Source organism: Orbicella faveolata, unplaced genomic scaffold (genome assembly GCF_042242905.1).
Source record: "Orbicella faveolata isolate gen_17 unplaced genomic scaffold, um_ofav_v1 contig_34, whole genome shotgun sequence".
NCBI classification, from domain to species: domain Eukaryota; kingdom Metazoa; phylum Cnidaria; class Anthozoa; order Scleractinia; family Merulinidae; genus Orbicella; species Orbicella faveolata.
The window spans coordinates 20,704,335-20,717,923 of record NW_028301563.1 but is presented as its reverse complement, the minus strand read 5'-3'; the positions used below and the strand labels follow the sequence as shown (position 1 = coordinate 20,717,923).

At 39.2% G+C, this 13,589-nt stretch overlaps 1 protein-coding gene across 1 annotated transcript; it reads right to left on the bottom strand.

The window, feature by feature from the left end:
- Window positions 1-701: 701 nt before the first annotated feature.
- LOC149105240 (uncharacterized) lies at window positions 702-13,506 on the bottom strand. Its single transcript, XM_089299022.1, has 5 exons — window positions 9,757-13,506; window positions 3,465-3,587; window positions 2,990-3,103; window positions 2,122-2,355; window positions 702-1,838 (listed from the first exon to the last, which is right to left on the bottom strand). Exons 1-5 carry the CDS (start codon window positions 9,983-9,985, stop codon window positions 1,531-1,533), a joined length of 1,008 nt encoding a protein of 335 aa, XP_089155148.1. The 5' UTR covers window positions 9,986-13,506; the 3' UTR covers window positions 702-1,530.
- Between the last annotated feature and the right edge of the window lie 83 nt (window positions 13,507-13,589).

Sequence of the window (13,589 nt, the reverse complement as noted above, 5' to 3'; positions counted from 1 at the left end):
CATTGGGTGTTTGGCTTGTTTATTGTATCGAGAAATTTCGCGCCAAATGTTGCCATGGAATTTAGCAATTTCACATATAAAATTAACGCTGAAATTTTCCGCCAAAATTAAGGAGTTATTTGTCACTCATGATATTAACGTTCATAACACGATAACACGTTTGCTTGTATAAGTGTCAGGGAATCCTCGTTCAGCTCTGACAGTAAACAACTTTGCGGCAGAAATACCATAGAAATAAATGTCGGAAGAAGTGGGAGAATGGGTTTCGAGATAATCGGCGATTTTACCCAAAAGGACATGCTCCGAACAGTTCGGTTGTCCGCAATTTTCCATCATGCATTTCGGCTTTTTGGCGAATGCGGTCGTTGAAGCGTGAATGAATCGGCCTATGACAGTGCAGAATGAAATCTGATTGCGCTCACGCTCTTAATATGGGATGATTGCCGAGAGCCAAAAAATTATTTGGAATTTCTCCACCAAAACTCGCAGTAAGACCGCCATAATAAGTAAATATGAATGAAACTTTAAAAGGCATTGTAGATGCATTATTTTTTATGGCGATTCTGTGGCTAGTTTTGGACTGCGAGACGGATGGTTACCGGCCGTGCTTAAACGACGTCGAACCAAGCACTGAACAACAAACCCGGTAAAAATGGACACAACGTGAGCTTAAAATTGCACAAAATACTCAAAGACAACTCTTCCTTTTGTTAAGTTTATTTCTACATTTATAGTCTTATGTTAACGGATTGAGGACCTTTAAATCCTAAATATTCACTTGAAAGCTATAACTCTATAAATCAATCGTTTCGTTACTTAGTGGAAACCGTTGTTGTATGAAGACTCACGGTGAGTTTTATCCTTCTGTGATTTATTGCAGGTGAAACATTTGAGGGACATTCAATTTGATATAAGTGGGCCTAGACTATTTGATGTAAGTGGGCCCAGGCTATGGCCACATCTACCGATCTGGTAACGAGTTTGAACTTAAATAGAAGTGTGTCGTTGACGTTAAACATTAGATCTGTATCTCTTCCGGGGCAAAGTATGCTTAACAACAAACAACAATTACAAGTAGCTTTATTTGCATGACCACAAATTCTTCCGTGATTCATTCATTTATAAGTGCAATGCGTGCAATTTAATAAAACAAGAAATAACAATAATGTAATGTCAGTCTGATTTTGACAATAGATTAGTGCGTAAATCTAAACATAACAAAATGAACCTCCTATTGGAGGTAAATGGGTGATATTCAGTTGGTGATTGTTTTTAAATTTTCTTGAAAAACCTGTCCCTAAGAATTATTAGTATTTATAGGACAGTAGAAAAGTATGTCAATTTTGCCTTTACGATTTAAGTATATTGTTGTGAGTCTCACAATACGCATTAACCTGTTTCTCCCTCGTTTACCTTAACATGGAACTAGTGTCATGTTGGATCGAGATTAAAACAGAAAAGCAGAAAATAAGTTGTAAAAGGTTACTTATTTACAATCAACAATGAACAGTGTTTGAGTCAGACGTTTAGTCAACCAAGATAGAATACCTCCCAGTCGTCAGGTGAGAATAACCTGGTCCCGGCCAGAATTGTGAGCTCGTTTTGTACGCCACTTGGAGTAGAGTAGGAGTCGCCAAAGTTTGTGCGTGACTCCGTGTTATTGTTTGCATTGTTTTCTATGCAAATGTCACACCAACCAAAAGATGGACCATTATCCGAGTCCCTGTAAATTGCTGTGGATGGATCAGTCACCATGCTCTTGAATGGCCTTAAGTCTTCTTTATTGTGTAAAGAATAGATGAACGCCTTGGAAGTGTAGTTGAATCCACCACTAGATTCTAGACTCGACAAGAATAGAAATAGAAATATGGATTACAGGAACTGTAGGACTGAACCGTAGGAGTGAACGTATTTATAATATATTGTTGTTGTTGTTGTAAATCGGAACAGTATTATATTTGTTGTGTCTCAATTTATATGTTACAATTTCTGTTTCCTAGCTGTTCAGAGAGTTATTTTTTGGTCCAACTTTATGTAAGGGGCGAGGATATATATATAACGCTGGATGAATAGTTCACTGAGCGTAATTTCAGGCAAACTATTAAACTACAAAGAAATTACCCCAAGGAATGTCGGTGTATCCTCCAAACACATACGGTCCGTTTTTGATGATGGTAACCGTGTTATTTTTGCCGTCACATCTGCTGTGGAATGTGCTGACAGCCCAGCCGTGAGTGGAAGCGCGGTAACAAAGCACCCACTGAGAAGGCTCTCCAACAACCGGTGCAAGGAACTGGCCTAGATGACCGACATATACCTCATTGTCTGATATCAGTGCTGAGTTGATTGTAATACCTATAGGTGAAGAATGAGAATGTTTTTCAAGAATAAACTACGACCACAAGAAAAAATTCCAATGAGACGTGAAAAATTACTCTCTATCCTAGGAGCTGTTTATTTAAAAAAAAAAAAAGGAAAAAAGAACAACCTTACCTTTTTACATTGAAAAATAATGTTTGATTTTGAAGCCGTCAAGTGTTTGCTTTTGAGCAGCAAAATAAATCAGAGAAGGGAAAACTGCGACACATCGTTCTGGTACAGCGAGCTTTCTTTTTGACTAGACTTACACACTCACTCGTGAGTAAAATGGTGTTGTTAAGGGAAGTATTGTTGTTAAGTAATTTCTTTTGTAGCATATATTTTTCGTCGATTTTTCAGGTCTGTCCCATGCGTGAGTTATTTGGATGAGCAGTCGGGTCGAGAGTTTGTAAAAGGATTTAAAGCAGTTTCAACCATATTTTCTTGGGAACTGCTGTATAACAATCATCTCCTAATCACGGGACCACAAATGTATATCTGGATAGCCCGCGCGCTGGTAGAATTTCTGTTGAAAAGCAAAGTAGGTTCTCTGTAGTACAAAGTGGTCCCCAGTCTGTTTACAACAAATCTCTAGCCCAATAGTACAACTATGGGAAAACATCGACTATACTTGTTTCACAGCGACTCCCATGGAATCCAACACGACAGTTGCAGATAAATCCATTTACACGGTCAGTGCAGGTACCACTATTATGACAAGGATTGCTCTCACACTCGTCTATATCTGCAGAATAAATCACATGTTGGAATGGATATGATGTTTCCTGTTCATCATATATAAACTTGGCCAGGAAAAGATAACTAGGAAGTTATTCTTATGCAACTTGAACTTACACGAGTGTTAATGAATGGATCAAAACACCTTAGTTTGGATTAATCTTTCCTCAGTTGCAAAAATGAACTAATTGAGTAACACAACACGTTTCTTTGGAATGGCAAGGTTATGAATTTCATGCGTTATTGTTCATTTCCACCAGGATCTTCGGAAGGCATGAACTGGAATGGAACCTGGCTTGTTACTCAACTGAACCTACAGAACTCTCTGGTGTATGTGTCTAATAAACTGGAATTATGCTTTCTCTCACCAGTGCAATTTTTCCCATCCCCAGTAAATCCAGCTTTACAGGAGCAAATGTAAGAACCAAAAGTATTCTGACAGACGGCGTTGACGTCACAAACAGAAACATCGGCACTGCATTCGTCGATGTCTAAAAACAAGAACGAAACATATTAGTCGGTTGGGAATAAAAATTCCATCAATTACGTATAACTATGAAACCATTACTTATCGACCACCTATGTTTATAATTTTTCCCTCTGTTGTGATATAGCTGATAATGTGGGCGCCACCGTTTTTTGTTTTAAAGACGTTTTGGGATTCTTCATTCTTTTTCTCGATAAAAAGCGCCTTATCTACGAAGGAAACTTTGAATCTTTGATGCCCCTTCCACTGCTCTCGTTTTCAGTTTCACCCTTAAAGTCGGTAAGTCTACACTGTTTAAGAATGGCTGACTGTTAGGATCGAGAAACGCCGGTCAACGTCCCATTTGACAAATCGCTCATATTTTGCCCAAAGATACCCTTAGGTGACCTAATTCTAAAAATCATATTTAAAGGTTCCAGCGAATTTTTATTTTTCAGAAATTCGCGAAAATTTGAAAGCGCGGTCAAAGTGCGGGTTTTCGTGTAATAAAATGACCGAAATAAGGTGCGAGGACGAAGTGCTGCTTAAGTCTTAAAATAAACTCAATTGACTTCAGTCTTCACACAAATGTGGAACAACCACTCTAATTTATTCCTCGATTAAAACTAATCTCAGATATGTTGATATAGTGGTTTTTCAAACCATTTTAAAAACAGCTATGAAGCGTGTGAAAAATAACGGCAAAATATAGGTCATGTTTAACAGCATAAAAATGCATCTGGTACCTCACTTTCCGATTATTTTACTTTACAGCCTTAAAATATCATTATTAAAGATATACCATGCCAAGTTTCATGCTCGAACTCGCAGTATTTCCCTTTGTGAAAAACGAAAATCTATGTCAATGTGTTGGGCGCAAATAACACAATAATTATGCACGAACCAGAGACAAATCAATTTCAATGGCGAAAGTAAAAGGCTATCATTATTTAGAATCCCGTCAATTCACTGCTATCAGTAGAAACATAATGTCCACTGCATAAAAACTGTTTTTAGACGTTTTCGAACCATTGCGCGTTAACTTTGTATAATTTCGTGTCCGCCGTCATGTCTAGTTTGTCATCGCGTGTATTTCCTTAATGTCAACAACACGTGAATGGTTGTCATAACAAACGCAAGAGATTTCCTGGAACCTTAATGTTTTCGATTCACCAAAACGCTTTAAGTTCGTTAAGACACAATGATGGGTCAACTTGGAAAACTTTTTAGCATCAAGGACGTTAAAGGACTGTAAATTAATCGAGTTGAAATATCTTGAAGCAAATCAAAATCGCGCCCTTATTCTAATTTGGTAAACAGCCGATCTCCGTTCAAGTTCAAGAAGTCGAGAGGTTAATCCGGCAATGTATTACTGGTACAACAACAAAATCAAACCGAGGTCATCAAAAGTGTAAGTTTAAAAGTGATGTGGCAAGTTCCAAATAAATTTCGCCTATATAAATTGGAAACAAGATGTGAAACGGTCTGACCGGAAACAAACAAACAAAATATTAATACGACTAATTTAACCCGAAAATGTTACGGAAAACATACCTAAAAGCCGTCGATTCTCCTCGATACCACTCCGTATTGCCTAAAAGAGCCCAAGCTTTCTGCTGTAAGAATCAGGGGCCTCATGAATCTGTATTTGTTATATCGGCAACCATGCTGCGTGGCTGATATTCGAGACTCAGTAAAAGTTGTCACACAACCGTACGAGCAGCCCAGTCACGCTTTCACTGCTCTTGCGCAAATGTTCAACATTTCGCAACTTACATAAACCGACTACAAGTTTAAAGTAGTGACAGTAGATTGAAATGTGCTTTTTAAAGCTGTCCTATCGAGGAACAATTATTTCTTGTTTTTGAATGGCTCTTAGTTGTAGCTACAGTCGGGGAGGTGGAGAGAGGGTATTCCCGGAAATTTCGGATATCTGTATGCCGTGGAAGATTAAGTGGTCTCCAGCTCTTAACGCCAACACTGAAACACTAGATGATTCTCGAAGTATCACAGGGGTCACTAAGCTAAATAATTTGGAGTGTAGCTCCGCTGAGTCAATTAACCGTTGGCGCGCATATTGCATTGACCGTGGACAGGTGAAAAAACAGTTAAACCGGAAAAGCCTGTTGCACATTGTAATTTAGCGTTGTCCAACACGCAGTCTGTCTGGTTGTAATGTTAGTCGTATTTGAGAGAATCTCAAGTTTTCTTTCGACACATACTGGGGTGACATACTACTAGATGGGCGTGCCCGGGAGCCACGAGTCAAGTCAGTCAATTTGCCATGCTTAACCGAGAAGAGTGATAGTGAGCCACTAGTGGAAGGACTGCAGATTGTCCCTACGCTTTACCCTAATAGGCGTCTGTGTTATTCTAATGAACTGATATGCTGAGGTCGCTCCAGGGGGGTGGTGAGATGAGAGACCCTGGGAACGAGGTTGAGACGATTCGGCCGTTAGTTTTTCCTCTTAAGTGTCTTCCTCCTCTACTCCCCCCCCCTTCTCTACAAAAATTTAACGATCCTCCCCCCTCCCCACCCCCCCCCCGCAAGAAGTGTTTGCTAAATACCGAAGAAGCCAAACACCGGCAGTTCCAAAGAATACTTCCGCCAAGTGCAGTTGTTAGTAAAATACTTCAGAAGCGCCGAGTTTCGAGCTTTTCCGCGTACGAGTAGGAGAGGTATATCTAGTCCCATGTCTTCGCACCCGCACGGTAGGATACACAGTTTCAGGTTCTTTAGGTCACCCTCCATCGCCAAGGCACAGGAGTCTCGCTGGTCCTGTACCAAAGGATGCTGGAGCTGGAGTATTTCTACAACTTCCTTTCGTGACTAAAATTTCTCTCCTCTTCAGATGCCTGAACATGCATCTCATCAGGATCACTTTGGCGCATTGCGGCACTTAGGTGAGAGAAAAACTAGCACCTGAAAAAGAACGAATATTATAAGAATTCCGGGCACTGCGCATTCCCGCGCCACCAGTTCGGCGTCAACCTTTCGGCCTGTCGTTTGACCAACGCGGAATTTTGCCATAAGATACGATTGCTGCTTGTCACTGACTGCCCTGAGAGCCCAAACCTTTTTCAAAACAACGAGGGCTTCCTGGTGACCTATTGTGGCTTTGAGTTAAGCCCCAACGCCTGCTCCAAGCAACGGTTGTAGCACATTTTGGCTAAGTCCATAAGGGAATAGCTTTCCAGGGACTGAGTACATTTCTCCAGCGACAAGTGCCTCTCTAAAGTAGACAGCCTATAAAAGACACAAATGCAGCGGCCTTGAAGACATCAATACACCCCTACCGTGCATGGTTACTATCTATGGAAACCTCAGCAGAGGCTTCCTCGGTCACACCCGTTGATAATGGCACTGATGTTAAGGTCGCAGTCACTCCTCTCGGTTAAGCATGGCGAGTTGACTGACTTGACTCGTGGCTCCCGGGCACGCCCATCTAGTAGTATGTCACCCCAGTATGTGTCGAAAGAAAACTTGAGATTCTCTCAAATACGATTAACATTACAACCAGACAGACTGCGTGTTGGACAACGCTAAATTACAATGTGCAACAGGCTTTTCCGGTTTAACTGTTTTTTCACCTGTCCACGGTCAATGCAATATGCGCGCCAACGGTTAATTGACTCAGCGGAGCTACACTCCAAATTATTTAGCTTAGTGACCCCTGTGATACTTCGAGAATCATCTAGTGTTTCAGTGTTGGCGTTAAGAGCTGGAGACCACTTAATCATACATACATACATACATAATTTATGTCATAAAGCAGGTTGGAGATCAAAATTGGCAAGACGCTAAGTCCTGATGTGGACCTGCACTGTCTAAAATTATAAATTAAAAAATCCTACGTAATACATAATCCTACATAATTAAGACATTGGCTGAATAAATAGTGATAGCTAAAAATAGATAAGTAGTAAGAATATACAATAAAATTTTAAAAGTAATTGAAGTCTAAGGAGTCTTCCACGGCATACAGATATCCGAAATTTCCGGGAATACCCTCTCCCCACCTCCCCGACTGTAGCTACAACTAAGAGCCATTCAAAAACAAGAAATAATTGTTCCTCGATAGGACAGCTTTAAAAAGCACATTTCAATCTACTGTCACTACTTTAAACTTGTAGTCGGTTTATGTAAGTTGCGAAATGTTGAACATTTGCGCAAGAGCAGTGAAAGCGTGACTGGGCTGCTCGTACGGTTGTGTGACAACTTTTACTGAGTCTCGAATATCAGCCACGCAGCATGGTTGCCGATATAATAACTACAGATTCATGAGGCCTCTGATTCTTACAGCAGAAAGCTTGGGCTCTTTTAGGCAATACGGAGTGGTATCGAGGGGAATCGACGGCTTTTAGGTATGTTTTCCGTAACATTTTCGGGTTAAATTAGTCGTATTAATATTTTGTTAATTTGTTTCGGGTCAGACCGTTTCACATCTTGTTTCCAATTTATATAGGCGAAATTTATTTGGAACTTGCCACTACACTTTTAAACTTACACTTTTGATGACCTCGGTTTGATTTTGTTGTTGTACCGGTAATGCTTTGCCGGATTAACCTCTCGACTTCTTGAACTTGAACGGAGATCGGCTGTTTACCAAATTAGAATGAGGGCGCGATTTTGATTTGCTTCAAGATCTTTCAACTCAATTAATTTACAATCCTTTAACGTCCTTGATGCTAAAAAGCATTCCAGGTTGACCCATTATTGTGTCTTAACGAACTTAAAGCGTTTTGGTGAATCGAAAACATTAAGGTTCCAGGAAATCTCTTGCGTTTGTTATGACAACCATATACGTGTTGTTGACATTAAGGAAATACACGCGATGACAAACTAGACATGACGGCGGACACGAAATTATACAAAGTTAACGCGCAATGGTTCGAAAACGTCTAAAAACAGTTTTTATGCAGTGGACATTATGTTTCTACTGATAGCAGTGAATTGACGGGATTCTAAATAATGATAGCCTTTTACTTTCGCCATTGAAATTGATTTGTCTCTGGTTCGTGCATAATTATTGTGTTATTTGCGCCCAACACATTGACATAGATTTTCGTTTTTCACAAAGGGAAATACTGCGAGTTCGAGCATGAAACTTGGCATGGTATATCTTTAATAATGATATTTTAAGGCTGTAAAGTAAAATAATCGGAAAGTGAGGTACCAGATGCATTTTTATGCTGTTAACATGACCTATATTTTGCCGTTATTTTTCACACGCTTCATAGCTGTTTTTAAAATGGTTCGGAAAACCACTATATCAACATATCTGAGATTAATTTAAATCGAGGAATAAATTAGAGTGGTTGTTCCACATTTGTGTGAAGACTGAAGTCAATTGAGTTTATTTTAAAACTTAAGCAGCGCTTCGTCCTCGCACCTTATTTCGGTCATTTTATTACACGAAAACCCGCACTTTGACCGCGCTTTCAAATTTTCGCGAATTTCTGAAAAATAAAAATTCGCTGGAACCTTTAAATATGATTTTTAGAATTAGGTCACCTAAGGGTATCTTTGGGCAAAATATGAGCGATTTGTCAAATGGGACGTTGACCGGCGTTTCTCGATCCTAACAGTCAGCCATTCTTAAAGAGTTTATGAAACTATGATACGATAACATTCTCGTTTTCTTGTAAGGTGTAAATCCTACTAATATCCGCCCAAAAGCGTTTACTTATTGGACTCCTTGCATGGTAGAATGTGTGATCACTCGGTGTACAATCCTACGTCACTTCCCTCGCAGCGGAGATGGAAAACTCTTAAAACACAAACACAAACACGATCACCCTGCAAGCAGAGCCTTTTCTTACGGTACACGATGCGATAATAGAAACAATTGGCTGTATTTTGACAGTATAGTCCCAAAGAAACGTTTTGGAAAGTGAAAAAAAAAATTGATAGAATGACAAGAGCGTCACGTTCTTATAATTTCGCATCAAGCAACTTTTAAATGTCTGCAAGAGTGCTAATCCTTTGTGCAACCCGGCAAATTCCTGTGGTTAAGAATAATAGAAGGTTATAATAATTTGTAGTCCTGATACATTGTAATGTGTCTTGAAAATTGTAACGACATTTTTTTGGTCATTCAACTAGAACACTGAGTAAACGTTTTCCATCCTTTTCATTGAAGAAATCCTTCAGATTAAATTCGGCCCACTTATTACAGGATGAATCACCTCACCTGTACTAGGCTTTGCTGTAACTTGCTCGTCGTCACGTTTTTGAGACGTAACCTTCAGGACATACAATGTGATAAATACAACTGAAATGATCAGTAGAACAAATGAAACTACCAACAAGATGATCGCCTTCTTGCGGTAATTAGTTGATTGTGATCTTCGTGCTGATGTCTTCACAACTGTACTGGCGCTACCAAGTTCATACGATTGTGCTGTGGTACTCAGAGACATACTGGTTAACTTTATGGGCAAAATGAAACCACTCCACTTGTTAAACAGATCGAATATAACAGGAACGGTGGCTTGTTGCGTAAAGTTCCGAAAATGTAGAACGACGGTATCTTTATGAAAAAGATACGTAGGCAATTCTGTTGACTCAAATACAGGTAAGGCTTTTTGGTAGCTAATGTAGCTATATAAATGGCCACTGTAGCCTGCATGCAGACGTCAGAGGTCCTTCCTGCGAGAAATTTCCTTCCTGAAGCAGGAAGGAACTGTACAAGTGTCTCCTTACTTGTTATGTCCGGTTAACGGTCATTGTGCCAACGTTTTGCCATATCGATTTTGTCACGTATGTAACTGCGCAAACATAATGTAAAATGCAAAATGCCAACGCCGTGATTCCAAAAGGCTGTAAACATTCACTTGAAACAGAGCCAATCGTTAAACATGAGGCAGCGTTAAAATATCTTCAAGTCACACGCATAAATATCTCAAAACTTCTTAAGTCTTCATCTGATCTCCAGAGATCGGTATTCATAGCTACTGAAAAGCAGTTGCTTTGAAACGTCTGGAAATTTTTTCTTACTTTGGATACTAAAATTAGTTTCCACCCAGGGATAGAACTTTTTTACTTTTTTTTTTGTCATTATATCTGTATCTTATATCTCGTTGTCGATGAAGAACTAGGCTTAAAAGTCAAAAATGGAGGCCTGCCTCCCAAGCGAATCAAATTTTTGTCTTTAAAATTAAAGCTACCCCGAGGCAAAAAAGAAGCTACTTGAAACCTACTCAACCTGAACTGCCTTCTGAGTGTTACTTAAGGAACAATACGACTTAATATTTCAATGACAAAAATATAAGAGAGTTTTTAGACTTCAGACTGAACTGTTCTAATGGAAGAACGGAAAGGAAAGAAAGCGGAATGAAAGTGCTAAGCCAACAAGAAAGTGAACCACAGAAGTTCTTACAGAGCTCCTTAATATCCTGACTGAAGATGAACCAACTGAAATACTGTTTCTGTTGAGTTTGCATTAGTTAGACGCGACTTCAAACCACAAGTATGCAACAAACAGTAAGTCGTGAGAATAATTAATTGAGATAATCGAGGCGTGAAGTGAAATAGCTTACCATAAATATCCGTTATTGGTACGAGTATTAATTATTCCTTTCCTGTTTACGGAACAATATTTGTCAGTCATTTTCTATAAAAAGTATTAAGATAAATTTTACTACCTAAATAAATCTACGAAACCCTTAGCCTATACACTATTTCAGAGACCAAAACATCTTAATCACCGTTCCTTTCTGAGTGATACACAAACGTAGCTTACTTAAGGTGTTATCCAACTGAAAGACAACAGCGCAACAACTGACTTAAGCAGAAGCTCACGGAATAATACTTCCAAAATAAACCATGTTGTTGCATTCGCGCCGCCTCTCTCCTCCAAGGTGTATAAAATTGATAGGTTGATACAAATAACTACAGACAATGCAGAAAGAAGACTCGCAATCGTCCGGTTTTACTTGGATGTAGACTGCAGTTAGCTCTTGTTCCTCAAGTGTTTTCCGAAATAGTAGGAAGCATAAAAATCTCTCGCTAAGGCCCAGCTAGGACTCACCAACAACAGAGAGTTGACCCGTCTTCAGTTCATGACCGTAATTATTAGATTTTCTTTTACGAGTACTAAAATGTTGTTCATGGTATGCCAGGTGTTCGGGAAAACTGTTTCTTGCCGCAAATGAACGTGTTATCCGTATTGGCATTGCGGTAGGCATTGCGAAGGATTGGCGAACAGCGAAAATCGGTGCCCAATTTTGTGAAGTAAAGGGTATACGGGGTAGACTTTGCACAATCTGTTGCAATTAATTTATTAAACTTCCATCACTATGAGACGTTAGGAAACAGACCGTTAGCGAAACAACTCAAGAGCGAAAAGAACGATATCCCTTGTCAGTGGGTCCTGGTTGCTTCAAATTTCTTTCGCTTAAAACACATAATTTTTCTTTGGCCTAAAACGCGTTATAAATCATTGTAGTTGGTCACACTGAAAGAACCAGGTTTGGCGGAATGTTTGGCAGCTATAAACCTTTGTCTAAGCGCACTGGTGACCGCGACTTTATTTAGCCTCTCACGCTCAAAGAACGAGGTATGCATGTATATTTGCCTTGTTTGTTATACCAACCGGTCGATATATAGCCCGTGCGGATCGAAAGACCTCCCTCGCTCAGGTAAGATTAAGTCGTTTAAGTTCCCTTAGGTCGTGCGATCTTATAAAAATGCTAGTTTCCATTCCTTTAAGTCCTTAAATTGCCCTAGAAGGATAAACTTTTCTATTTCTATTTTAGTTAAGGTACTACAAGAGAAAAACACACAAAAATTTCGTTCCAATGGCATTTAAGTGCAAGCGGAACTTGTTGAGTTCCAGCTTGAAAATCAGAGAATGAGCTAATTAGATACTTAGAGTGGCCATAAAATTGGCAACGTTTACAAAGTGCGTCACAAACTTGATTCGCGATACCGCGCAAGCGCAATACGTGCTCCTGATCCTCTTGTAAGTTCCTCAGTGTACGTCACGATTTAACCACTAAGCTACACAGGAAGACAAACTGCATACCATAGGTGTATTTATATATGACAAATCGTCCCTGTTTACCTGAAAACTTTGACTTAGGTTAGACAGATTTTTCTTTTTTTGCCACTTTATGGTTTTATGTTCCTGCTACTTTTGACTTGACTCTCGTTTTTCCATCATAAACCGAGTGCGTGATTAACCTTTTTTTTTTTATTTTTTAATTTTTTATTATTTTTTTTAATGTTATTGCCTTACAGAACACAGAATAAATGATTACAGTACTAGATACTACTTGGGAATAACTACTTACAGAGCTGACATTAACTATTGTACTAGACGAAACTTATTATTCTTACAATACTATACTTACAATGTTCACACTAATAGTGTTTACAGCACCTTTTAATCCACAAAAATAAATCTAACATATTACAATAAAAAGAAAAAACAAAACAAAACAATGAAGATGGTACAAAAGGGAAGAAAACGAAACAAGTGTTTCAAGTGTATTGTTAGGTTGATTACGTATAGCATTACTAGTATGTGAGAGCGAAGATAAAGAGCAGATTACTGTGAAAAGCTCGTAGGTGACAGCGTATGTACGAGATGGTTGGCAAAGTTGATAGCTGCAAACGCTTCAGAGGAAGTGATGCGTTATTAACCTATAGGATCTGAACTACAAAAACGCTACTTCCTCGCTTGATGTTAGGCCTGTTACCTTCTGATGAGATATTAGATGGCAAAAGGTTACATGTCACTGCAGAAGGAAGTGATAGTGAGTTAAAACTTCTGAAATGGAAATACTTGCCATACTTTGTAGTAATTTTGCTGCTTTGGTTATTTCGTTGTTACCATTAGCTTGGCCCTGAGAGTTTAAACAAGCTATAATGGCTTTATCTATTAAATGAGATAAGGAAGCTATTTGGTCGCAAACACATGCAGTGATGGTTTGAAACATGATAAAATCCCCTTAAGTGCCAAGATCATTCACCGGGCACGTCCAAGCGAGACAAACTAATTCCTGTCTGACTTAATCTCGA